Consider the following 27,852-nt stretch of genomic DNA (forward strand, 5'->3'; position numbering starts at 1 on the left):
TGTGGAGGACTGATTCCCAGAGGCAGCAGAGACCTGGAGTGGTGTTCTTGTGTTCTGTTTCCAGTATCCACCCTGATTGTTTTGCTTGTGAACCTGGTAAATAATCACTGCATTTGCGTAAGCAAGCAGAACCTCTCTTGTTTGTTTTAGCAGCAGCAGTCTGGATGTTTGAGCATGACAGAACACAGCAAAGCCAGGCTGTGGAGGAGAAGTATTGTTCTGGGGTGGTTACCTGTCCCCCTCGTGCACACATACCCATGTTCAGCTACTTCATGTGCACATCAAGGTCCTGTGTTTTATTACTGCGTTTCTCTGATGAAGGCAGAAACAATAAGCTTTAAGAAAAATCTTAGTTAAAGGAAGACTTCATATCTGTGTTTCAGTCTTAAAAAACTGAGATGTACAATCACGTTCAAAATCAGTCCTAGTCAAGCCAAATTCATTCAGTTTTACAGGAAATATATTTATTTATTTTTAAGTGAAATTAATTCTTGGTCCACATTAATAAACCCAACTGAAATACTTTCTTTCTTTTGAAGAAAGGATTATGTGGCTGTGGTCTGGGCAGAGGATTAGAAATATTTTGCCTTCGGAATTGAGACCTCCAGGATTCTTAAAAGAATGTGCAGATATGTCTGGTGTTGGGGTTAAGCAGTGCTCCGCTGGTGTCAGTGCTGGAGTGTGGGTGGCAGTGGCAGTTGTTTGCTCTGCTGGTTTGTCCTGGGAGTGTTCTGTTCTCTTCCCTTTCCACAGGAAATTTCTTATTTCAAAGGTGATCTCATGTAAGGAGAAAAACCTGTCTGTATAGGGAGAAGTGTTGTCTTCAGAGATGCAATGCCTGTGCAGTACTTTTCTCTCATTTAGAGAGATCAGTTCATGGATGCAACTGCAGTGCCTTTTGCTTGCTGTTACCTGATATGTAACAATATTATTTCAACTTAATTCGTATAATTTCAATCCTTCTGCTGTTGTAACTCCCCACCCCTAATAAAAGAAAAAAACCAACCCAAACCAGTGCCCTTCAGCTCTGTGTTAGACACTGTCCAAATTTACTGTCAGGTCATTCATCCAGATGCAGTCCAGTCTGACTGCACTGACAAATGAATTATCTCACGACTAATGCAAAAGAGCTGTGTTCACCTCCAGGGCTGGATGCCTCGCGGGGCGGGGCGCAGATAAGGCAGACCCACAAACAACAGCTCCCTCGCCATTGCTGTGACAGAGCGTGGTGAGGGAGATAACTCTGTATTCACCACGATGGAGCCCTGATCCTACTGTAAGAAAAATATTAATAGTAAGATAAACAAAATGTCATTTTTTGTATTTATGTTTTTCATGTAAACATAAAGACTATGATATTTATTACATTTTCTGAGTTTTCTGAATGGAGGGCATCTTGAAGAATCAAAGGATGCATCCTGTGTTACTCTAAAACAATGAGGTTTTGGTCTTATTTGAAACTCTAATGCATACAATTTTCCCACTAATTATGTGTGATTGCCACCGTCTCAGCACGATTATGATAGAGTAAGAGATGAGAGAATACTTCTTCTTTGCTAAGGATGTGGACGGTGTTGCTGCAAGTGATAGAAAAGCTGCTTCTTTCCCTCTTGTGGATGGCTGCATTTGAATTACAGGCAAAAGGCTCTCTGCCTGCGCTCTACAGTTAGTTGCATAGTTTAAAGGAGTCTCCATAAAACATTGGTTATAGATAGCTAGAGATAGCTATACTATTCTTCACACTTGGGTAAAATTTTGTGTGGATGATGTTCCCATCTGTGCTTAATAGAATGTTTAGTGGGATGTTTGGATGCCAATTCAGTTTGTGTTATGATATGCCGTGGGAAAAAATGCTGCTGCCCCAACTGTGTGCCGAGAAGCTTACCCAGCCAACCAGGAGTGGTGTGTCTCAGTGCAAACCTTTCTCTGGGGGAGACACACAGGTTTAGATACAGAAAATAGGAACAGAGAAGGCAGAGGGTCTAAAACGGTTGATGGTTTAGCACAACCTTAGGGAGATGTGGGCACGGTGTGGTAGGTTAGCAGTTACTGTTTCATGCATATTTGGGTGTACGAGTTCTTGTTTTCAAGGGATTCTGGTGAGGGAGGAGTGAGAACAGCTTGGAAAGGAGAGCAAGCTGCATATGCCTAAAGCAGGGAGCCAAGTCTTCATTTCATACATTTTAAAATCAAAGTTTCTTTTGCTTGATCAGTTGTGGGGTAGCCAGGGCTAAAACAGCTCCCAGTTTTCCCAGTCAGAGCAGCCCTCAGGGACTTTATTAGAGCACCAAGAGGCCAGTGGCGTGAGTTCAGCTAATGTGCTCTCAATGCGTCCCAGCCTCTCCCCTCTGCCTGCGCCAGGCAGCAGATGGGCCAGGGCCAGGGCCGGGACCACTCGCCTCCGCTGCGGGAGAGCTCCTGGCAGCCGAGCGCGGCTTACGGCAACGAGGCGCTCTGCGCTGAGCTGCTGAGAGATATTTTCCTGCCAAAAGTATTTGCCTACTGCTCAGAAATACGAGTGAGAATCTTTTAAGCTCTTCATGAATTTGTGAGACAAAACCCATAGAAAATGTTTGTTACTTTAAAAAAGAATCAAGTTTTAATATTTTGACAGTGAACTTGAGAACAGGAAGATTAGTGGCTCAACAAAATTCTGCTAAGAGTAAGCAATATGCTAAGTTATTGGAGCCATAATGAGACACTGCTTTTTTAAAAAACCATTGAGGTTTAGAAAACAATACAAATAAACTTCAGCCAAACAACTGTGAAAACCAAATAACTGATGTGAAATCTATTAGCAAGTATTGTACTCCTTTAAAAGCAGAAACAGCTTGAACTGTGCAGCTGACAAATTTTCAGCAGGTCAGTTCCCAGCAGCGCAAAGTTACTTTTAATTCAGAGGGGAATAAAAGCTGTTATTTACCCTGTGAGGTTGGAGGTGTGTTTGGGACATACAGTTCTGGCAGCTCAACTCTGAACTGGGCTCTGGGAGGTGGGAGGGCACCTACTGTCATCAGGAACAGAAACATCAGCAGTGGGAACAAGTCAAAGCACTGATTCAAATGACCCTGAAACTGGGAAGAGCTTGAATACAGCTTTGACTTTATTGCTGTCCTTTATCTGGGTAAGTGACATTGGTGGGGTGCTGATTTCTGATGGTTTCAGGAATAATGTTCCCCTCCCTCACCCTGCTCAGTAATGACCTCAGGGCAGTGGATCAGAGGGCATACTGAAATCTCTTGAAATCTCTTTAGCAGGGCTGCAGAAATATTCTTGTAAGCACAGTGGTCTAGGGACATAAGAGCAGAATGGTTTGTAAGATGATGTAACAGCTTCTGATTAGATCAAGAGATAGAATTGAAGAAATAGACCTACTTTTGGATACATCCTTTAGGCTTCCTCAAACAGTTGATGGCAGAGGGTGGGGAATTTTGTTATTCCGTTTCTATTTTTGGCTATTTTGTTTCACTTTAATTTTAGGTGTCCGTTCAGGAAGAAGCATTACTTACTTTATATGCATTTTGTCAGTCAAGCAAATCGCTTTATTAGATTGAATTTGTGTTAATATATCCTTCTCATTTGCACAGGTTTTTAAGAAAAAAAACCAAACCCACCCTTTTGATTGCATTTTGCTTCATTCAGCTTCAGATCAAGTTTGCTTTATTATTACTTGGAGGCTGCAGGAATGTACCCTGGCAAATGACTTCCCATTGTAATGTAATTCTCATGGCACTTTGAATGCTTTATGCTTTTATATGCAGCAAATCATACATCATCATTAAAATTAGCTTTTCTGTCAAAGTTTATATTTGCTAAAAACACTGGAAGCTAACTAAAAAATGAAAAGTAACAAGTCTTTTAAAAAGCAGAGAGTTGTAGTTGACAAGTTAGACTAAAAGTGGCATTTTTAATGCAATTGTGTCTGTTCCAGTACAGAGACTACTTAGGCTAACACTGCAATCTTTATTTATTTAATCACTATATTTACATTAGCGTTCTCGGTAGTACTAAGACCTGAACTAAACTGTTACGTATTTTTGCAGAAAATCATTATGACGGCATGGTTTTGGAAATGTTTCTGATGTCTTTCTAGTGCTTTTTACTGCACTGAAATGTAGCGAATAAAAGCGATGAGCAAGATACTTGCTAAAATACTTACACGAGTCCCCATCAGTGTAGTATCAAAATTGGAGCAGGAGTCTTATGTGAATTTGTTTTTTGGGTGGTGATAAGAAGTGAGACGGAAGTTCACAGGGAATATAGCGTAGTAGTCATGTGCAAAGCATTTTTACATCAATGCCAATATTTCAATTTTTCTGGAGGAAGTTGTTCTTAGGAATGAAAGTCTATTGCCTTCTGGTCCAGAAAGATACTGGCAATCTCACTGAAAAGACCAACAGAGATATAAGTCATGAGCATTGCTAATGATGTTTCATGTTCTGTGAGTATCTGTCCATTAGGAGCTGGTCTAAGACCCTCATCTCTTTACACCCGAGCTGTTGAAAAGCCATCAGTATGGGAGAACAATTTCCGTTCTGTGCCCTAATCAGACTGGATTTGAATCAGCGATTTAGAAATGAAAGAGTCTGTGTTCTCTAACCAGTTTCCTGCACTGTTTAGTTATCCTAAAAAGATACTTTCCACTTGAGCAGAACAGAAAATTAAAAGAAGACATAGCAGAATTTGTAAAGACTAAGATTGAAAGGAAGATCTGAGCATAATGAAATGAAGTGAATTATTGTGCATTTCTTCCCTGATTGGAAAAAGGCAGTTTGTCCAGAGAGCCAAAGCAAGAAGTGCATTGATATAGCATCCTCACAGTCTTTTCACGTACTTTATCCTCTAAATAGCATAATAACTATTCATCAGGTAATATTGTGTACAGAAACTGGGAATTAGCTAAGTCCTTGATTCAGTCTCCACACTAAGCATCACCCTTGTATTCCCGCTTGAGGATCATTAACAACAAATGGCCTTTAAAAGCAAATGAAACTGTAAGCATTTTCCTGCAAGCAGAAAAATAGGGGCTAATGGAAATACACAGGTGCCATCCATATTATTACAGTATATACATGCAAAAATGCCCATAGTGCCTAGGAGACTTTGAGCAAGAGATGTCAGTGAGAGCCCTCTGTGGGAGAGCAACAGGTCTTGATTATTCTGCTGTCGCTATCAGCACAGAGCCAAGGACTTGCAAAAGTGTGCCTGTAGACTTCAGCTATGCATAGGACTTTGGGATCATCCATCTTTATCTTTTGCGTTAGATGTCGCTTTTTCAAAACTTATGTCATGATTCCCATCACGCACATCAGATTATTTCCATTTTGGCCAGCTCCTGTATATAGAACTGGCCCTAAAATGAGGTCTTAAAATAGGGGTGTGCCACGAGGGGATGTAATAACCATCCACCCACTGGAGCTGTTGAACAACAGATGGTAAGGTGCAGGCATCTTGTAGAATGAACTTCAGTGTTGAAAGCACAACTAAATATAACAGTTGTAAAAGATATAATGTTCCTAACAGTCAAATATCACTACTGTTTTTCTTTAAATTTTTTATTTATTTATTGAGCTAATTCATAAAATTCTGCTGTAGTCAATGGGAATGTCAGTTCCTGTGACAACCTGACTGCTTTTTTTGGGAGCCTAAATATATTGCCAGTTTTTTATTATCCAGATACGGGAGTTTTGTCCCAGGTACCCAAATGTTCCTCTTGAAGCACTTTGTCAAAGTCATATAGAAAAGAGTTAAGTAGAGAGGAAAAAAAAAAGAAATATTTTATGATTGTCATATTAATGATAAGCATATGTCTGTTAATATTTTATTATGAGAGCGCTGTAGAAAAACCCTGGAGTAAATCAAAAGGATTAATTTGTTTTCTTCTCTCCTTAGCTATAGAAAAAATATCAGGATTGCAAAGCAAGGTAAGTTCTTCAGCGTAGGCCATCAACAATACTGGCTGTACAGCGAGTATACCTTTATGACAAACGATTAACAGCAGCTAATAGATGGAAATGGTATTTACATTTTGGATTAATAGAATAAGTCTGTTTTGCATCAGAATTTCTCAGAAGTAATCTTTTCCTAGGTAACGGTGTAACTATTTGAACTGTGAAAACAGAAATTATTGCAGTGGCAGTAGCATAGAAATGCTTTGTGTTTCAAATCCTGCTAGTAAAATGTCAGAAGGCTTTTTCAGCTAATGCTGGCAGGCAGGTGGACTGCTGGTACGGGGCACACTTGTGGATTGGGATGGGGTAGTACTGATGATGTTCAGGTATGGGTAGTGTTGGTTAATCCTCCTGTTAGCACAGCGTAGGTAACTCCAGCTGACTCGCCTTTTTTCTGCACAGTGGGACACATACCCAGGGAAGCAGCTTTACGGTTGTGCAGTGACTGAGGCTGTGAGAGGACTTGTCAGTACAGACAATTGAATAAATGCCCAGTAATCAGACTGCTCTCACAGGAAACCTCTAGCCCCTTGATTTGCTGCTGATTTGGAAAACTGCTTTATGTCAACATAGGCAAACAGGGGAGATAGCAGATAGCCTGTGTCTGTTTGAAACTGTTGGCAGAGACCTGAAAGCGTTGTAATGTGGATTTTTAACCTCTCCCTTTCCTGCCAAACAGCACTGTCACCTGTGTGGACTTCAAGATATGTGTTGAGTCTGGCAGGCTTGTTCACTGTGTCTGTGTGCGTGTGGTTTGGTACCTGACACAGCTTCTTTGTGTTCATTAGCAACAGGCAGCTGGATTGCCTCTGTTCAGAGGTTTGGGAATGAATTGTAAACTGTTGCCCCCTGCAACTTTCAAACAAAAAACCAAACAAAACAAGATCTTTGCCAAGCCATGGGCAACCAGGGAGAAACTTCTAGCTTGCCAGATTTCTCACACACCTGTCCCTTCAAAGTCAGTATGTCAGATTGCAGAGAAAGGCTTTGCTACTGTTAGTTTTGTTAAACATTAATGCCGGTTTCCTCCCTTTAAGCATACAAAGGGACAGTGGTTTGATAAACGCGCTTGGACCGTATGCCATTTGTTGCTGGACGAGTGAAGCAGGCGGCATTCAGGAAGCACAGAGGCTACAGCAGGGCACGAGGGACTGAGAGCAGAATTCCTTTGTCTCCATTCTGCCTGTTTCCAGAAGGGAAGAGCTTCTGAGTAAGTCTGGGATTGGTAGGCTGAAGTGATCACAGTGATGGATAGCTGTGTGCCTGTCAGAGGCATGAGAGGAGGAAACTAAATAAAGCAGAGGTGAAGAATATGAAGTGCCATAGCACTGAACTTTTTAATGTCCTTTCCTATAAGCAGTTTTGCAGTAGATGGGCTTTCTACAGCAAAGGGCAGGAACCTGATATCAGCATTCCACTTACTAATGACAGCGATAGGAGTAGCTTTAATTTCCAGAGTTTGCAGCTCTGGTATAGGACAAGGGACTTCGTGGGACTAAAACTCATTTTTACAGCTCCTCTCTTCCTCTCCTCCCCCTACCTCTCTTGTTCTCAGACAGAACCTAATTTCTCTGCCTGGCTAAATGCATGTTTGTTGTGTAGTCTGATGAGATTCCATTTTTTCCTCTTTAATTCTTAAAGTTGATTTTTGAGTTATGCAGCTGTATTCATACTTTCCTTCACCAGATCTGCCCCTGGATGACAGTGTGTGTGAGGAATGACACCTTATTTTCTGGCATACTTTGGGTGCATACTTCGGACATACTAAGCTAAATTTTTTTTATTGTACAGAAAGAGTTAGTCCATTAGGGAGAGGCCATACTTATTTATACCTAGGCTGAATATAGCTTACACTGACTGTGATTTTCTAAATGCTGGCCAACTGTTGAGATGGAAACGCAGTGTTAATTGTTGGCATGCTTTTGTGTTTTGTGCTGGTTTTGATGCCTGGTTTCAGTGTTGTTTTTTTTTTAAATATGTTTTCTAAGAAACTTACTTTCTGGGATATGAGACAGCCTGTGTGTTTTTTCCACTGAATAAATAGCAGAAGTCTTATGGGTTTGTGCTTTTCAAGAAAAAAAATCAGTATTGTGGGCCAAACTCTGGGGGGCTCTGAGGGATATAGGTTAGGGTCAGAATCTGGACTTCAATTTGTTGCTTCAGATATTCATTAGTTGAGAGCCCATGCAAGGGGCTGGTTGTTAGTTTTTGTAGTCTTTAGAGAGCAAATATTTTCACAGCTGATGAGCTTATAAACGTTGCTAGTTGCTTTTTCTTGCTGCCTTATACATAGGTGTTGGTATTGCCTCATTTGCTCCATAACAATTTCTTTATCTTGATGCTTTGCCTGATGCTATCTATGTATCTTCCTGTAGGGACATGAGGTTTTTGTTTGTCCTGAAAGGAAAGGATGGGCGATATAAGAAATGTCTACTTGCTTTTAGTTGCTCTGAGTTAAGTTTAGTTGGCCTAAATTAAGTAAGACTTGCAGTTCCTTATTACTGGGCAGCATTCCGGTTGCACGTCAGTGGTAGCAAAACGTTTTCATCCTCAGGGTTATAATACATGTAAATTCTCTTATAAGGTATGAATAGTAAAAATGTATTGGCCAGCTCCTTATAAAACCTAATAGGCCAACAGAAGAGTGTAAAACTAAATCCAGAGTTTGATAAGAAGCCAAGGTCTTGTGAGAATGAAATGTTTATAAAGGATATATAAATCCCCCAGATATTATCCTGATTCCAAATTTAGACTTGAAATCTCACAGCTCTTATAGGTGTGGTGGTGAAATGTGGTCTGGGAGGATCATTTCAGCTGGGTGAGTAATATACACGTTTACGTTACCCTTGATCACGGTGAAGAAAGTGATGGGGAATGTCTTTCTCTGACCTAACTCTGCTCCTGTTGACAGTTGCGGTCAGTAGAAAGCAGAGAGAAGCCAATGTCTGAATCTTTTGGAAAGTTTCCTTTAGATCGTGTTTTCAATATTGGTGTGTGCAGTGCTCGAGCACTGGCTGATCGCTCTTTTGTCCATGTTCAATGACACTGAATTAGGGCCAGATGTAGCCTTTGGTCAAGTTAAATTTGGCCTCGTCTGGACACTTAGGTAAATAAGTATGATATCAACAAGCATTGCAAGTCATAGCTTGGCTTTTTTTTTTTTCTTTTTCAGTTTATGTGTGTCTGCCAACAGATCGGGGAATAAATAGATCAAAGATTTTTTCAAAGCTGTGTTCAACTAAAAGAAAAAAAAAAATGCAACAACTCTTGGCTGGCAAAGTCTTTCATATGACACTCAGTTGTGGGTATGCCCAATACATTTCCTTATTTTTCTGGCTTGTTTAGCTAAACAAAGTAGAATGAAGCCTACAGTAACCAGTCAGATATAGTAACCTAATTTAATTTTCAGTGCAAATGTTATTTAGACTGAAACTTTGGTTTTCATATGTGCATTTGCATAAGGTCAATGCCTTAAATCTTCCTTATAACAACAAGTTTTGCATCAGTTTGCATCTTTTGTGACTTCTTTTTAGTAACTCTTGATTTGTGCTGACGTAAGCCAGAAGAAAATCAAACCCTGATTCACAGATATTTAAAGAAAGTGAATGAAAATGGACCATCACTGAAACTGAAAGAAAATTCCCTCTTAAATTCAAGCAAAGTATTCAATTTCTTCTTAATCGGTACAAATCTATGCACACTGTAACGTGTACCAAGGGTCATGCTTGTCTGTCATAGCTGGAATTTATTTTGCATTCCATAAGGTCAGAGCTACTAAAGAAAATTATGATGATAAGAGAGGCCGGGGTTGTAAACCTTCAAATTTTTCTTCCTTCAGAGGCAGGATGCAGCCTCCAAAGATGAGACACATAACTCAATTAACATGTACACAGTAGACTCTTAATGTGTATTTTATGTTATTTCACCCATAGTTATGTATGTGATGATATGAGGGCCAGCGGCTCACAATTTACAGGTCAGTATAAGTCATGGCAGGCACTGGCACCTTCTGAAATGCTGTTTGTACCCTTAATCTGTCCTGATTCCAAAACTGTGCTGTAAGTCTGTATTAGCTGTTTCTGCTGAACATACGAAGTATTACATATCACTTGAGCATGTTTTTCTGGTATTTGAGAAAGCAGCAAGTTTCCATGTGTTTCCTTCCCTCTCCCTTGCTTTGGCACCTCCATGAGTCATATTTCACTTATCAGCTGGCTCTTCTATTTTCTGCTTTTCAAGGTGCTGAAAAAAAATCCTGCAGTTGTTCACACACAAGTCATGTGTTGTGAGAGATATTACTAGTGCTCCCTTCTACAAAGTCTGTTATGAATGTTGGACTTGTTCTTTTTAAAAAAAAAAAAAAAGAGTTAGGAAAAGTGTTTTGGCCATCTTCAAGGGTTGCAATGAATGCCAGCTATCAGGGTGCAATCGCATAACTAAGTGACTGGGAAGTTCACAGAGGAAGGTAATACCCTTTATTATGTTGGAAAAATAGTCCAAGTTTTAGGCACAGAGATCTTTGGAGATCCAGGCAGGTGGGAATCCACTCTCCTAAGGGACACAGGAGAGAGGGTGAAACTTATAAAATGAAGCTAAAGATGAAGAACAAGGGTACATTGCTCTTACTGTAAGAATAATACAGTAGCAAACAAAAAGCTGTCAGAGACTGCTTCGTGCATATTATAGAAACGTACAAAAAGTGCTTTTCAGAGGACAAATAAGTTTTCTTAGTGGCATGTAACTTGGAGCGTGCTGATATGCCATTATTTCAGCTTTTTGCTTACAGGGAAGTTTGCAGAGCGTTGAACTGGATTGCTGGAGTTGTCTTGGTGACAGGATGGCACCCAGCTACTGATCAGAGATGAGACCCCTCAGAGGCCTGAGCACTCTTTAGACGAAATCAGAATTACTCTTTCTCTTCCCTTGCCTCTGATAGTCCATATTACTTGTGAACTACCTTCACAATACATGAGCTTCTTGTGCGTGGCAGTCAGAGAGATTTGGGTTGGATAGGCTGTATTCAGACAGCGCTGATGTTGAGGTTGTTCTGGATTCACAGAGATAATGCAGGAGCTTCTATTCTGCTGGGATTTTAAAATTTATATTATTTATTTTATTTTATTGTATTTTATTTTTATTTGATTTTATTTTGATTTGATTTTGCAGTGCAGTAACTCTGCAAGCAGCACAGACACTTTCAGATCTTTTGAATCACTTTGATGTTATCCTGTTGTGACATACTGTATTTTCTCCAGATGTCTCAGGCTTTAAACTTGCTGGATTGTGATATTAGTAGTTGAAATGATGACATAAATTAAGAGTGCCTGTTTCATAGCAGACAGATGGATAATGTTTTTCAGTTTTATAACCTGCTCTTTTAGGATGCTTTCTCACTGTGTTAAATAAACTACTTTACAAAACTAGAAAACTGTAAAAAGCAAATCTCTACAGAAGGACCTCACTGGACATTGGCAGCCCATTGAGGACCAGAGCTAAGCTGGTGGGTCTGGAAGGAAAATGTGGATACTGGCAGGAGACACAAAGAACAGATTTTGTATTTATTCTGAAAGCAGCTTCACTGAGTGGATGAGATTGAGGATGGTTGTTAAAGATGGGGTAGAGTCCTGAATTCCCATTCTCTTTCTGTCCCTATTAGATATTTATTCTTAGGTCTACTAGATGATGTTTTGTGTGGCCTTGAAGTTGATTTATACGTAAAGCAGGAAAACCAGGCTCGAGTTGTATTCTGGATTAGTGTGCAGTCAGGACTCATGACTTTTTGGCTTCCAGTTCAGTTCTTTTCCCTTTGGGTATAGAGTATTTCAGTAAAGTATACAGTGACCTCGTAAGGTTTTCTGACTTGTCAGAGCAGAAGAGGGATGAACCTATTTACAACAACTTTTCCAAACTAGAATTCCAGACTTGGAGGTCACCAAACACAGAATGGCCTCAGATATGTGAAAACCTAAACATCACAATTTATACAGATAATTTTTAACCTTTCCCAAATTGTATGAATGTAAGTGTAGAAAACACACAAAGCTCTGGCAGAATGAGTTCCACAGAGTTTATTGTGTTGAGATTCCAGGGCAGATAAACAAGCATGTTGAAAAATCACCTGTGCTTTGAAAAAGCGAAGTTGAGAGCTTTCATGTGTGCTGGGAGTTTGAACAGTCATGTTTAGACATGCTGCTAAAGAGTAAGTTTCAGGGACTGGCAGTTCTTAAATAGACAAATAAGAGCTTGTGCATTCTGCCTGATTTAAGAAAATGCTGTCATTTGCTGTGTTGCCACTCTCCAACAAACCTCCCAAGATCTTAAGAAAGCAGGTGAGAATTAAACATGCTTGAACCATTTCCAGAACATAATAAAAAAAAGTAACAGTGGAGATATAACAGTGGAAATATCTATTGCATAAATTATTATTCAGAACATGTTATGGGAAAAGAGTAACTGTGAGGGAGGCTTCCATTTTTCAACTTTAAATCATACTACTTTTTTGAGGAGAAAATGAGAGAGGGTCTTACAGAACCAGTGCACTGTACTTCAGTGGAAGAGAGTGGTGCGCTCTGATGTTTCAGTTCTTTCTTTTAATTGTTTTTCATGTGCAGTCAGCTTCTGTTCACAGACTAGTCAATCTTCTGTGCTTTGGGTAGTTATTTGTATCTGAATAGAGGGGGTGAAAAAGGTCTAAACATGGCATTGTTTAAAAACCATCCTGCACTTGCGTTGTAACAGAGCAGAAGACTGCCATAAACCTAGAGCGGCAGGCGATCTAGCCCTCTCTGTCTAGATAATTTCACAATTTCCTGTTATCTTCTTCACCCTTAGAAATTTCTTGGCAAAGGCACGTATCTAGTGCACACGGATTGATCACATTTTATTTTACAGTCATTTGTCATTGTCAGATTTTCTTGCTGTCTTGCTTTGCAGATCCAGTCTAATTCAAGTATTTAAGATCTGACTCATCAGCTTTATTTGCCCTTTTTTTTTTGTACACTTGTAGAGCGTAGTTGCCACTTCGCGTAATTTACTTTGGCAGAAAGACTCCTGAATCTCACTGGTGTAAATCAGACATTTTGCTTCTAAGCCATAAAACCACAGTTCAACTGCAGTCAGCTGAGTTTTTTGTGTACTTCTCTTTATGAAATGACTGCAAAGACCCAGAGGTCTAGAGGGGTTTTATACGTAGGAATTCACCACAGCACTCTCGTGCATGCATACCACGATTGTTATCATTAACTCAGTACTTCTTGGGAGCACAGAAACTAGAGCTTTTAAAAACGGCACACAGAGCTTGATCTTTTTTTTTGTTTGTTTCACAGTCCTAGTGGCCTGTCATTTTGGTAACTAGTTCTGACATGGTCTCAATTTTCATTTAAATGGAAAGTATCAAAATTCCTTGGGGAAAAAAAATTCAGAAGTACAAACAAAAATAATTGGAGTTTCTATTTTTGTTCTATCTTTAAACATTTTGTGATATTCATCCACTTTGATTTTATTGCCTTGTTCTCTAAATGGTGGGACTTTTCCATGACTAGCACATGTTCATGACAGTAAGCCTATTTCAAACAGTTTTATAATGCAAATTCACTTTTCAGTTTGGAAAGTATTTTCTATCTTGTTTTTGTCACTATCTCAAAGTCAACAATAAAGGGAGGCGATTATCTGGAATGCAAAGTTTTGGGAATTTTGAGCCATACTCCTGGTGAGAGCTCAAAAATCATAAAGGGTCTGGTGAAAGAGGGGTTGCTCTGTTGCTGCTTAGATCACTTTCCTTTCCAAGTGAGAGACAAGATGCAACAAGTTGTACTACTTGCTTCATTACCAAGTTGAATCAGCTCAAAAACCACCTTACTACTATGTGCCCAGCACTGAGTGTGAAAAGTTCACCTCCTTTACTCACCATAAGCTCTTATTTAGATTTAAGATAGTTAAATATCATCTGTAGGTATCTACCTGAGTTATGTAGAAAATTACAATATTGTGTGCTATGCCAGAGTGCAGAAGATGCACTCTGAGTGCTTTGCAGTGATCAGTTACTGCCTTTCTGTCCCCACTGGTGAGGACACAGTTAGTGGTGAGGAAAGGAAATGGCACAGTGTCACAAACAAATTATGCTGAATCTTTGCTTCTCTGTCCAGTGGTTTGTTTCATAACTCATCTCAAAATGCACCCAAACCACTAACTGGTAGCATTTGGTAGCTAAAAGTGGACTTCTCATAGCTCTTTGGAGGAAAGCATAGAGGAAATTATTCCTAGTTCTTGTCCAGACAGAGGAAGAGGGAATTTCTTGGGAAGTGTCCCTCAACATTGCTTCATTCAAAGTCGTTAAGGTTTTTTGGCCTCCTTTGAATTACTCTGCTTTTTTGCACCTGAAGAGGCACAGCTGGAAGCTTGCTGTACTGCAGTAGTGTGTTCAGTTTTCATTTGTGCAAAAGTATTGATTCGTGCCAACAGCTTTCACAAGCATGTGTCCGACAGGCAGAAGAATGCTTTTCTTGGTTGGTTTGCTGGGTGATTACCTGGCAGCAGTGCCATTAGGGTGGTGTGAAACTGTGCTAGTTACAAGGAGCTGTTGGTACTGAACCTTTTCAAAAGTGCCTTTTTCTTTGTCCAGGTCACAGAAGTAATGACACAGAAACACTGGTTCTAATTTGAGCTTCTGTTGCGCTCTACACATTTTCTCTCCTCTGTCTGCTATGTCATATCAAGTGGAAGTTCAATGGAAATGGGTACCATGGCAGGCCATTACATCCTTTCTAGGTAGTGGTGCATCAAAATGTGCATGGTACACTTGGTTCCAGTGAACAGGTGAGCAGGGTGTGCTTTCCTCTCACTTTGCCTTGCTCTGGGAAGGACTGATCTCAGTATTCGCACTCACAGTGGCTGGCACAAAGTAGGAGCTGCTCCTTACACAAGGGACCTTTCTGTGCTCCTGAACCACTCTGTTACCGTCTGATTGTACAAGGCTCTGCTTTCAGATGCACATTGTCCTGCCTCTTGCTCAGTTAAAAACATGCATTCTCATTTTTGTTTCTGCATCCTGAATTATGGGTCTGGTCAGGTCTGAACCCATAATAAAATTCATTTTTAGTCTGAATACAAAAATGCAAGTACAGCTTTTTAATGTGGTGAGAAGTTATACTTGCATGGGAAAAAATACCCTTTTGAAAACCTAAGAATCCAATAAGTTATATCTTGTTCTCCAGGTTTCTTATTTCACTTGCCTTTCAACTATTTGGAGGCTCATCTAGGCACACAATAAAATCCCCAGGATTTAGGGGGTTTTCAAAATTCAGTTATAAAGACAATTTCAGTTTTTCATCCTGAAGTCTGAACACATCGATTTTGTTTGCTCAGTAGCCAAAAAGACTAACAAGATACCAGAAAGGTGTGGGCTTTACCATTCTTTCTGATGGAGTGTTAACAATAGATCTCTGAATTAGTGCTTCAAATGATCATTTTTGTGCAATCTTTTGCTTGAGAGAGGTTCTTTATTTAAAGAAATGAAGATTGTCATTAATCATAAAATGTTATTAATTTGTAGTGTTGTATGAATAATTTGAAAGTTGGTAGCTGAGGATTTCTTAGTATTCTCTCACAAATTTCCAGAGGATTTTGTAGTTACATCCTCAATTACCTGAAATCAGGGCAGCTTTAGTGTCCATATTAAAAATGAGTTTTGCTGCTCTTGCAAGGAGAAATTTCTGTTGCTTGTGTTTCAGATCTCTTTAAATGTTGGCTAAAGCAACAAGAAGCTTCTAGCCTTGTGTGGCAGGCCAAATCTGCTCAACACATGAACTAACGTGCTTATGGTCACAACTGATTCTGACATTATTGTTACTCGGGAACAGGTTACGTTCTGAGAAAAATCAGGGATAAGCAGAAAGCCTAAATAAAATACTAAGAAAGCAATATTTTCCTAGCAGAAGGGGCGAGAAAGTCCTGAGGAATAAAACCAGCGCTGTGTGACTTTGCGTGAGCTTGCCAAACATCAGTGTTCCTGTGAAATGACTGGAGCTCACCAACGGGAGCCTGGAAAGACCCAGTACCTTTTTGTCAACATGTTTCTTGCTCTTTTTTCAGTAAATGGGCTCCCAAGCATGAGCATGTTGAAGTGGGAAATTCCCTGGGTCAGCGAGCCAAAATCTTGTTTTATTATTCTGTAAGTGTTGGTTTAAGCAGGGCAGACGGGATTTGCAGAACTGAAAGATTGCTGAGCAGCTTCTGCCAACTTGTCTTTCCTCAGCACAGGATGATCTGTGGAGTCACTCCGGATGCTTCAGGAGAGCTAAAACAGTGCTGTGAAGTCTGAGCTGCTTACCTCAGAGGTCAGAGCAGGGCAGTGAGAGTTAGGAGTCCTGTAACTCTTTCAAGGCAAATCACTTAACCACCCTCATCGCCTTTAATCCCTGGTCTGAAATGCAACTTAATACTGTTATTAACATTTATAAAAAGTGTGTGGATCATGGATGAAAACTCTTCAATAAATTCACATTCTTATTATCCACTGTACTCTGATTTGCAAAAGACTTATAAAGCCAGCTCTTTGGCCACCATTCTGGCTGCCTTCTGTTGTTGAAAGCTATCTTATGAAGTTGTGGGAGTTGTCTGCACTCATTTCTCCTCTTCTGGAGTTGATGTTTGGCAGTGGAAGAAGGCAGGAGCTGTGCTTCTGCTCAACTGGATCAAAGGCCAGGCTCACTGCTTTTGGTACTGATTTTCTACTGCCCACTTTCAGAGTCATCTCCAGGAATTAAATTCTCCCTCTTCTACACACAGCCAAGTGCTAGCACCTACGTTCTGCAGTTAGGAGAAGATCTGTGTCTTGTCCAAAATTACAGACTTTCTGACCTTTGGGTCAGCTACAGGGTGAGGGCTCAGGCATTTATGGCACCAAGAACCAGCCCTTCTCCATCACCATAGGTTTTTAGTACAAGTCAGTCTTGCTAGAGGCTTCACAAACAGGGCAGGTACTCATTTTCTTCATAGACTCATAAAATGGTTTGGGTTAGAAGGGACTTTAAAGATCACCTAGTTCCAACCCCCCTGCCCTGGGCAGGGACACCTTCCTCTAGCCCAGGTTGCCCAAAGCCCTGTCCAACCTGGCCTTGAACCCTTCCAGGGTGGGGCCAGCCACAGCTTCTCTGGGCAACCTGTGCCAGGACCTCACCACCCTCACAGGGAAGAATTTCTTCCTTACATCTGATCTAAACCTACCCTCTTTCAGTTTAAAACCATCACCCCTCATCCTGTCCTTACATTCCCTGATACAGAGTCCCTCTCCAGCTTTCCTGTAGCCCCTTTAAGTACTGGCAGGTCGCTGTAAGGTCTCCCTAGAGCCTTCTCTTCTCCAAGCTGAACAGTCTCAACTCTCTCAGCCTGTCCTCACAGGGGAGGTGCTCCAGCCACCTGATCATTTTTGTGGCCTTCTCTGGACCCCCTCAAGCAGGTCCGTGTCCTTCTTATGCTGGGGGTCCCAGAGCTGGACACAGCACTGCAGGTGGGGTCTCATGAGAGTGGAGGGGCAGAATCACCTGCCTTGACCTGCTGGCCACACTTCTCTTGATGCAGCCCAGGATATGGTTGGCTTTCTGGGCTGCAAGTACACATTGCTGGCTTGTATTCAGTTCATCTTTTCATGTTTTGTTTTTTGATGAGTAGGGTGCAAATTAGCTCAAAGCAATGTGGCAAATGAATTCTGTTCTCGGTGCAGATGAAATAGCTCCTTGTGATCCACAGATGTTCACTGGAACTGGTAAAAGGAGATGCCTGTTGACAACCAGCCTTTATTAGAGAAAACAATATGAATACATACATTGATCCATGGAAATCATGTATTTATTTGAGAGTGGGTCTGGAGAATTACAGGTTTTGTAAATTTAAAGTTTTTTCTATCTTTGGGTGATAAAAAAAGAAACTGGAGAGAAGGACTGAATCAGAATTTGGAGATAATTTGTATCTAGAGTTCAAACTCTTACAGAGTGTGACTGATACTATCAGTTTTCTCCTACTGCGGGTGATTCTGCTGATTTCTCTGGGAACAACTCACAACAGCAAAGCTAAGCATGGTCTAGAGGGCTTGAAACCACCTCTCGAATGCTGTCTGCTTCCCTCACTGTGCAGCAATGAGTCCCCCGAGGAAGGTAGTTTCAGGGTCTGTGACCTGTTTACAAGACATTGTGGGCTGCTTGGCAGGTGATTTGCCTTTGAGACTGCAGTTCACTGCTGACTTGCCAGTTGGTTTGAGAGCTGCACACATAAGGCTGTGTTTTGGAAGAATATCCTTATCAGATAGGCAATGGGAGCAAGTTATTTCAATGTGTTTTGTGAAATGCTGATGTTCTCAAAGAAATGTCATTGCCCAGAAAGAAGGTGCTCTTCAAGTGAACTTGTTAAGAAATCTAAACCTGATTCCATAATCTTTATTTATGCTGTTTAAACATAATATTTTGAAGGTGTGTGTTAATGATGTGCTTTGTAAGGTGCTGCATGTACCATTGTGTATGTAGAAAACTTCAATAAAAACATTTTGCTTTACAATCTTTGTATGGACGATTGCAAGTTATTTAATTATTCGTCTCTGTCCAATAATACTAGTTTTAAAGCCATGTGGAACTATTGTGCCTTCAAGAGAATAATCTTCTAATGGAAGTAGGTTTCTTGGGGAAGGACTATTTTATTATCTACTGATCAACTTTTGGACTACTCTTTTTTTCATTCTGTTACTTGCCACTGTCCTTTAGAGAACACATGCCTGAAGCCATACAAAGCTTGCTTTCTTTTTCTTGTTGAATTAGTCCTATAGCTTCTATCCAGATTACTTAGTTTTACAGTATAATGCGATGTAAAACAGAATCTTTTTCTTAACTATGGTATCCTAAGTATTTAATAGCATACAGCTCCAGAGGGCCTGTTGCTTTGCAACCCTAATCTTGCACAGTGGAAGTGGGTGAGAGTTTTGCAACTGAATTCAGGGGTTTCAAGATAGAGCCTTAAGTGCAGTTACCTTATGAATGGCTCATATCTCTAAGAAGAAACATTGTGCAACTTCTGCAGGTTATGCAAATCATGCTTCTCCCCTTTTCCTCCTCTCCTGATGAGTCAACAAACCTTTTCCTGACAGTGAAAGCAACTGAAAAGATGTTTCGTATGAGTGTAAGGAGTTGAGGGACTATGCCTATGGTATTTTCTATATAGTGAGTCAAAGGCAGAGAGAGGATTGTCAGCATGTCCTTCACCTTTGCTGTCCCATTATTGACTGTACCCCAGTCATTTTGTATTTTATTCTTGCTATTGTCAATACAGATTGTAATTTAGAATCTAATAAATAAGTTTTACCATGGTAAAGCATTCTGCATGGCCTCTTTGCTGAATCAGTCCCTATCCCCTCACTGAAGTCTTTATATGTAAAATACACTTCCACCGGGTCATACTTGTTTCATTGAGAGAAATGTCAGTGCAGCTCTGGAGCAGGCCTGAGTGACATACAGGGATTAGGAGAACATGATCTCAAGTCTAAGCTAAAGGAGTGTTAAGAACAATATAAAACTTATGACTTTGTGGTATTAAACTGAAGAAATGAAGACAGGACAGACAGGAATTGTGAAGAATCAGGGCACCCCACCAAGTCTGAGGAGGCCGATTTAGGTTGCATCTTCAGGCACGGTAAAGGTATGTAGGCCAAGATAATTCTACGTAATTCACTACAAACTCTATGCTGCAACAACCAGCCAAAACCACTCCTCACCTGTCACCTGCTTTTGATCTTCTGAAATCTCTTATGACACCTGCCTGAAGCAGTATAGAATAGCAGGAAATTTAACTTCTAGGATGAAGAGAGTATATTCTGACATGCATCCCTTCTGTCCTCAAATGAGGAAGCTTTAAGCAGTTGTTGGTGAAGTATTTGCCACTGTCTTTGGCCTGAGATCTCTCTTTTCCTATAGGCGGGTTTATTTTTCAAAATGATGAAGAAACAGAAGTCACCAAGAAGTACAACTTCTGTGCCAAAAAGGCTTGATTATCACAGGACTCTAAAAAGACGTAAGATCCCTTCTGTGATAATTTGATCAGTGTCCTTTTCTGACCAGAACTTCCCTCTTTTGTGATACTTCTGAGCTTTGCTTGTAAAGTATCCACTATAGGAAACCAAAATGAAATCTAATAATTTGGTTTGGGGATGTGTTTGAAGGAGAAGAAAATATCTCCTGTGCAAAGCAAATTTTTCAGAAATTGCCCCAGTGCTCTAGACTTTCAGATTAATGCCCAGAACTTGGCACCTGTGCCTGTAGGTGTTGGCTGACTGTTGGGGAGAAAACCCATAGCATCAGGGATCTTCTGAATCTTTTCTCCCTTTGCTATAGAAGAGACATTTGCTCCCATGATTCTTTCGGTCAAATAGGTCTTTCATTTGGATTTTGTGTGTACAGGAAAGTTTATAAAAAACCAACTTGTCCACAGTCTTCATAGAACAGAACTTAACTGCTTATGCAAGGCACTACTTTTGGGTCTTTCCTCCTCTTTCAGTACTGTTTGGAACAGAAAGGTTGCTAAGGGCAAAATGTTAAAGGAGTCATGATTATTTCTGCTATGGTTTGTTTGTATGTACGTATTGTGGCAGAGCAGTAAACCCCCTTTTTTTGACATGGTTTTGAGAGCTGAGACAGCTGATTAATGTGTTGTTTAATTTCCTATTGTCTTTCTGTTCTTAAAAGTCTTTACAACAATGTACAAACCCCCAGTAACAATGGCTGATCTTGCAAACCATGGCAAAAATTTGTTCTGAGGGTTTTTTCCAGGGTAACACTGAGACCTTTCTGTATAGTTTATATTCTTCAACACGTAGTGTGGACAGGTTAATATGTTTTTTCAGTCTGTGATACTCTTTCAATAAGAAGTTATTTCTGTTATTTTTGATAAGGAGAATTTAATCTGTTGGCCACAACATCAGACCAAAGACAAAACAGGCCTTCCTTTTGCTGTTTTATTTAGTTTACTGTATGCATCAGTGGTTTGAAATGCTGTGGCTAAAATACTGCAGCACCTGAGCACGGAGGTATTTTGCTTCAGATGTTATGAATTAAAACCTGACATCTTTTTAAATTGGTTTCCTCACTGCAACCAGTGAGTAAACTGTCCTCCTTGCTGGTCAGACTTTCCCATTTTTATTGCAGGGGGAATCTTCTCCCTGACAGTACCCTTTTTCTGCAGAGGGACTCCTTAATTTGGGAGGTCAGGGCGCTGTTCTGCTGGAGGTGGTAAATGCATTCAAGGCAATGGTTCACTGAGTGTCTCTGCTGCCTTTAAACTCAGGAAACTTGGAAAAGCTGGGAGTCAACAGAGGTGAGAAAACTGGCTTTGGAGGTGCTGAATGCTCTGCTCTTCATCAGCTCATCACTGACATCAGTTAATTGCTGCCCCCTGCCCCCGACTCTGTGGCTGAATGGTATTTGGTGTCTTAGTGATGCATTGGGGTAGTTTTGCAGCATGCAGACATCCTCTGCTTTACCTGCAGCCAGAAGATGTTTGGCAAATAACTCTAGTTTCCCCAAGGACTTGATTTTCTATTTCTTTCTGCTTCTAGGTGTCAGTCAGTCTCTCCACCGCCTCTTTTGTCCCCCCGAAGAAGCCCAGCCTACCCCCTCAGCGATAGTGAGGACTCTTGTCGCTCTGCTCGACTCACCAAAGTCTCCAGCTCCAGACTACGCCTCAAGGACTGGAGCAGCCGCACATCTACGCTGCGAAGCACCTCCACGAGCCCGTCGGACACTGACTCCCCGAGCCACCCTCTAAAAGCCATTAGTGTGGGTGCTTTGGATAAAAGGCTGTCTGTATTCAAGGCTGAGGACCAAAAGGAGAGTCCAAAGGAGGCTCAAGATGGGGACACAATAGGGAGCCATCCACTCGCCCGGAGCACGTTGTCCTTGGGCACTGCCACCAACTTGAGGAACCTCTCCCTCAGCCGGGCGAGTGTCCGCTCCCAGGCGCTGGACATCAGGCAGAAGATCACAGAATGGGAGTGCCGCCGGGAGCCGTCCCCCAGGATGAGCATGTGTGTGGACAAGAGGGATGCTGGGGAGAGGTCGGGCAGTGAGAGCTGCCCCAGTGTGCTGACCTCTCCCTGCAGCGAGAAGACGTTCGATTTCAAAGGGCTCAGAAGAATGAGCCGAACGTTTTCTGAGTGCTCTTACCCGGAAACGGAGGAGGAGGAACTGCAGGACAGGGATTCCTGCCATCGGTTCGAAAAGAGACCGGGCAGGAGCGAGCCTCCTTCTGCTGCATTCTTCAAGGGCCATGTGAGGAAGGAGTCCTCTGCTGTGCTCAACAGAATACAGAAGATCGAGCAGGCACTGAAAGAGCAGCCCGGCAGAGGCCTCCCCCAGTTGCCAAGTAGCTGTTACAGTGTTGACAAAGGGAGAAAAAAGTCTGTGACTCTGAGTACTGTGGAGGGACTGAGTGAAACCCTAACTGATAGCAAAGGAGGGAGTGTTATTTTGGGGAGTGAACCAGAAACACCTACTGAGGCTGAGAAAAGCAGTAAGACAAAACAGGGGGTTACTGCAAACTCGGCTGACCCTAAACTGCTGCTCGAAAGCCCAGCTAACACCGCGGTGAATCCTGTCCCCAAGCCCAAACGCACCTTTGAATATGAAGCAGACAAAAGCCACAAAAGTAAACCAAGCAATGGCCTACCTCCATCTCCTACACCTGCTGCTCCTCCTCCCCTCCCGTCCACCCCTGCACCCCCTGTGACCAGAAGGCAGAAGAAAGACTCACGCTTTCACAGAAAATCCCAGAATAGGTAAAATTCAAGGAAATGTCTTGTACTCGATCTTCAAATAAATAAATGTGCTGTATTTTTTAAGTAACAATATTTTAAATTCTTCCTCTAATGCAATGTTTTTGAACTGAGAAATGCTAGGAATAGCGTGCAAGACAATTATTTTTTCTGCTGGACTGCACTGATTAGGTACACTGGTACAATACCTTTACATGGCTACAGTTTTGGAGTTCTCCAGCCTGCATTCCTCAATCCCTGGAAAAGACTCTAGGTCGTGTGTGCTAAAGGTTATCTTCCTCATTTTGGCATATAAGCCCTTACTTGAGATGATTAATGGAGCATAATTTCCTTATCCTCTTGTAGCGGGACCATAGTTGATCTGTCATAGTTCTGTCTGCCTGTTCACTGCAAAACATACCTGCAGAGGGTTTGTGTTTCCAAAGCTTGTTATCACAGCAGTTGTGTCAGTTTTATGCAATGTTGGTGATTTAATTTAATTTAGTGCTTAGAAATGTTGTCCTAAGTTACTCTCAATAGCTGTAGAGGATTAATGCTGAGAAAACTGTGTTTTAGTACAGAAGGGCCTTTATATCCTTCCTGAGTTAGTAATGAGCAGAGTATATGGCTACGTTTCCACAGCAGTCTGTGAGCTTGACTTGTTTTAATTACATGATTCCTCTTGAGTTTTGGAAATGGTAAAACTCATTCAGCTCACCACTTAAAAAATTGTAGGCGTAGTTGTTGATAAGCATTCAAAAGTTCACCTACCTGTGCATGTGTAAGATACACACCATGCTCTTGTTATTTAGTGATGAGCTTTGCAAGTAACTGCTAACTGGCATCTCAAATGTGCGCTAACAATTCAGTGTCTGGTGCTTGTTGTTGGCTCAATTAATTAAATGTTTATGTCAGCACAACCTGACCTGTATGCTGAGGCAGAAAAAGGAGAAGAGGAGCCTTCAGATGCTGTTCTTTACTTTCAAGGGGCACCTGCTTCTGAAAGGGATCAAACAGCTCTGCTGATGTGCGTTGTTTCTCTGAGAAAGGCAGCGTGGGGGGGAGGAATGTGGAAAGCCCAGCTCTGATTAGCAGTGCTTATCTTTGAGTTCTGGCAATAATCTCAGTTAGAGGAAGTAAATCTAGTTTTTAACAAGAATTTGTGAAATAAAGTTGACCTCGTTTTGTTCAGCACAGCATTTCCAATGTACAGAAGACAAACAACAATTTTTAAATGTTCTGCTGTAAATGATAGCCTTTATTGGAAAATGAAGGGGCAAGTGATAAAATGGTCTGTGGTGGGTGGCGGAGAGGAATGAGTAACAGGAGATAATTATTGCACCAAATCACCATGTGACCTATAGCTAAGTGATCCAAGCCAGTCTCCAAGTACACACTCACTGAGTTTGAGACCATACGAGTCATCTAAGAACCACAGTATTTTGTAACAATGAGTTTGTAAAATGAAGTTTTGAAGCTTCCTTGAAGAAGAGGTACGATTCATGCTTGCACCCACTGTTCTGCAGGTTCAGTCTCCTGTCATAGCACAGTTAGACAACAGCACGGTTCAGCAATGGAGCCTCAGTCCTGGGTGGGGCTAGTAGGTATGAGACCAAAACAAAAGCAATATTTATCAATTTAAGTTGTGATTAGTGGAGTACAAATTGTAGGATTTACAGTGTTATCATTGTACCTGATGATTCTTGCACATCAGTCTGACATTGTACAGTGTAGATTTCCATTTATTTGTAACAGCTTTACCCTACTGCAGTTTAGTGATTTCTCTGGATTTACCTCTGATTAATGATCTAAGTAGTTTAAATCAAGCTCCCAAAATCACAGTTTGCCCTCTGATTTCAAGGCTGGGTGGAAATGCTTTACAAAATCTTAATTGTCTTTGCTACTGTCCTTCCTTTAGTTACAGTAAGGAGAATTCCAGCATTTACAAAGAGCTTGAGACAATACAAATAATCTAAGAATTATAGTATTTTTTTAATATTAGTTATTGAAATCTCAGTCTCTAAACTGTTCTCTTTTTGAGAACAGACATAATTCATTATGTCTACAGCTTGTAGCTGTGTGTCTCAGATTGAACATACATGTGGTTTGCACGCACTAGAATGTCATGAGAATGGACTGTGGATATTTATTCTTCTAATATTTTGGTTAAGAATGCTGGTTTTCTTTGTGGTGGCTAATGCAACATTATAGTAAAATGGAGGAAGTCTCTGACATTTGCCTGCTAGCGTAGAGCTGGTCTGTGTTGAGAGGACCTGGTGCCAACAGTAGCTTTTACATTTCAGATTGGTGTGAGCTGGATGTTTCCTAGTGGTTGGAGATCCTCTGGCCCAGACATGGCATGGGAGAGGAGTGCTGCAGGATAGGCTTGGGACACATGGACAACAGCTGAGTGCTGGTCCACAAAACCATCACGTGCTCCTATGCAGTGTCACTGCATTGTAGTGTTGCCTTGAAATCTGTAAGAGTTGGATATTTAACTGCTTTAGAAAGTCTCATTTCATACACAGTGAGTGTCTTCAGTGCATAAGCATCTTTTATAACTGCGAGTAGGTGTGGAGGAGATGTCTGGATATGAAACGTACAGCTTGTTTCTGCCATGATCCTGATGTACATACATGGACCTGGATATTCTTAAGATTAGAGAAAGGAGAGAGAGGGGGCTTCTAAGCCTGCCCCAGACCCATAAGTCTGCTCCAGCAGGAAATGCCCTTGTCAAATGCAGTGTCTGTCCGATAGCCACTGTATTGCCTGTACAGATACTCCTGAGCCAATTAACAGGCTGAAGTATGTCTCATGAGACTCTGCCACGGCTGTATGGATGTGCTATCAACGTATGGTTCACTCCAACTGGGGAGAAGAGGAAAGGGGGTTGATGGCAGGATGATTTACTGTTAATCTAGTTTGGGTATTAATGAGTGAAGTGTGGGCATCAGCACAGTCTCCGCAAGCCTTACAGCACCCTGGGATTTACTCTCCAACCTGAGACCATTTTTCATACCATTTCATCCTCAGCAGTCAATCAGTCAGATGAATGCTAGCCCCTGGACAGCTGACAGTGCAAACCATGCACCCCCCAACTTTGGTTTAGATATTGCCTCAGAGAACAAGTGCTGGGCAAACTAGAGAATCGGGAAGGCTTGGTCTCCTCTTCCCCTAGAGCTGCTCAGCAGCACTGGGGCAGGTGTGGTTGAGAGGTGGTGAATTGCCCCTCCTTTGAGTACCTGGGGGGGAGACAATTGTATGGGTTCATCTGACCCAGTGGCCCCTCACCTTCCTGCCAGAAAGCCTGAATTTTCAGGCCCCTAGCTATCAGCCTGGGTTGCTCGTCCACCCCAGAGAGCCTTAATTTCCTCAATGCTTTGTCCTTTGCTGCCAGTGCTTGACACAGAGTATGCAAGGAAAATGGGTGACTTTCACACAAGTCTGCCTTTGGCATTTGTGCACTGACCTTTATGCAGGAACATGTCTGAAGGTTCAAGACATGTGAATGTTTTCAAACTAAGGGCTACGTCTCCCAGAGCAACCGGTGGAGGAATGCTTTTCAAAGAAATGTCTGTTTTGAGGAGAGAGGGCCACATGTTTCTGGGACTTCTGGCAAAAGCAAAGCAATTTTTAATCTGAGGACTGTGCTTCTAACTTGCTCTGTAACGTTTGAAAAATATCACATACTTTCTTTGTATTTTCTCCCTGTCCGCATAATGGGGACAACAATACTTCCAACCTCATAAACGTGTCACAGATTGCTATACTAAAGACTGCTGTGAGCACAGGACTTGAGGTCCTCTAAAAGTTAGTCCTTAAAGCATAATGTATGATTTTTTTGTTGTTGGTCATTTTATATATAATTTTAGCAGACAAATACTCATCTAAATATTTGAGTCATTTTGCATTCTAGTTACTAATTACTTATTTTTTAAAACTTTAGAAAATCCTTTGAGTTTGAGGATGCGTCAAGTCTGCAATCCCTGTACCCTCCTTCCCCAACTGAAAATGGGACTGAGAGCCAGCATAAATTTGGATCCAAGAGCACTTTAGAAGAAAATGCCTATGAAGACATTGTAGGTAAGAACCTGTTGCAGTACATGGGCTCACAGCAGGATGTTGAGCAGTTGTGGTCAGACTGTGTACTGTTGGAACACATGCCCCTGTGCAAGAATGTTCAGTGCTGTCAGTAAAGAGAGATTAGATGGAGGATAAATGGGTTTGATGCATCGGTGCGAACATAACTCTCAGTCTGCATGCAGGAGGTCTTGATTCCTTCAGACTTCATTGGGGTGGTATTGGAAACAGACTGTTTGGTCAGCTTTTTGCCATGCTTTTCAAGAACCAAATCGTTCTTTTTATCAAGACCTTGGCTTGAAGCCTTCAGTGGTGTAAAAATGTAAGAACTGAACTTGAGATAGTGTTTACAGAACTATCCAATAGAAGGATTAACCTCACAGGCCCTGTGTGGTCAGCCTGAGCTTTTCAGGACTCCTGTGTGGACTGCCCCAAAGCAGTTGTTCGTAGTGCTGTTCCTGGTCTCCCCTAAGTCCCAGTTGCTGGTTAAAGAAAAATTAATTTCCTTTAGCTATACAGCCATCAGGAATGCGCAACAAAAACACTGTTTTGATTAAGCTTCACAAGAAAAACATGTTTCTTTTGGTCTTAGAAGGAAATGTATGGCCTATGCATACATTCTTTTAACATCAAAAAAATTGTTATAATTACCGAAAATTGGGCAGCCCTTCAGAGCACAGATTTTCCACACAAGTGATGAATATCTGCATTGTTTTTAACTCTTTCAGTGTTGTATTATTACAACAGATACAAAGGGTACTTCATTTTACTTTGGACAATGAATCTTTATCTACTGAAAACTGGAGGGCTACCAAGATAGTCAGGGGCCCTAGAGCACATGTTCTCTGAAGAGACACTGACAAGCTGGGCTTGTTTAGTCTAGTAAAAAGGAGGACCAGAGGCACTCTAATACTGCTTACAAATGTTTGAAGGGCAAACAAAGACAATGGAACAAAACTCTTCTTGGTCATATCTGTTGATACAGCAAGGAACAGTGACCACAAATTGCAGCTTGGGGCTCTTTGTCCTTATACCCAA

General features: G+C 41.3%; 1 protein-coding gene across 7 annotated transcripts in view; it reads left to right on the top strand.

The window, feature by feature from the left end:
- DENND2B (DENN domain containing 2B) overlaps window positions 1-27,852 on the top strand; it is a 177,799-nt gene that overhangs the window by 84,146 nt on the left and 65,801 nt on the right. For 4 of the 7 annotated variants that reach the window (XM_074884446.1, XM_074884447.1, XM_074884449.1 and 1 more), the window contains one exon: window positions 26,681-26,817. In XM_074884446.1, coding sequence (XP_074740547.1) covers window positions 26,681-26,817 — 137 coding nt within the window. Of the gene's footprint in view, window positions 1-21,540; window positions 22,759-26,680; window positions 26,818-27,852 lie in introns of all 7 variants that reach the window. The other 3 variants (XM_074884443.1, XM_074884445.1, XM_074884444.1) reach the window with 1 other exon arrangement.

This window comes from Strix uralensis, chromosome 15 (assembly GCF_047716275.1).
Source record: "Strix uralensis isolate ZFMK-TIS-50842 chromosome 15, bStrUra1, whole genome shotgun sequence".
Taxonomy (NCBI): Eukaryota; Metazoa; Chordata; class Aves; order Strigiformes; family Strigidae; genus Strix; species Strix uralensis.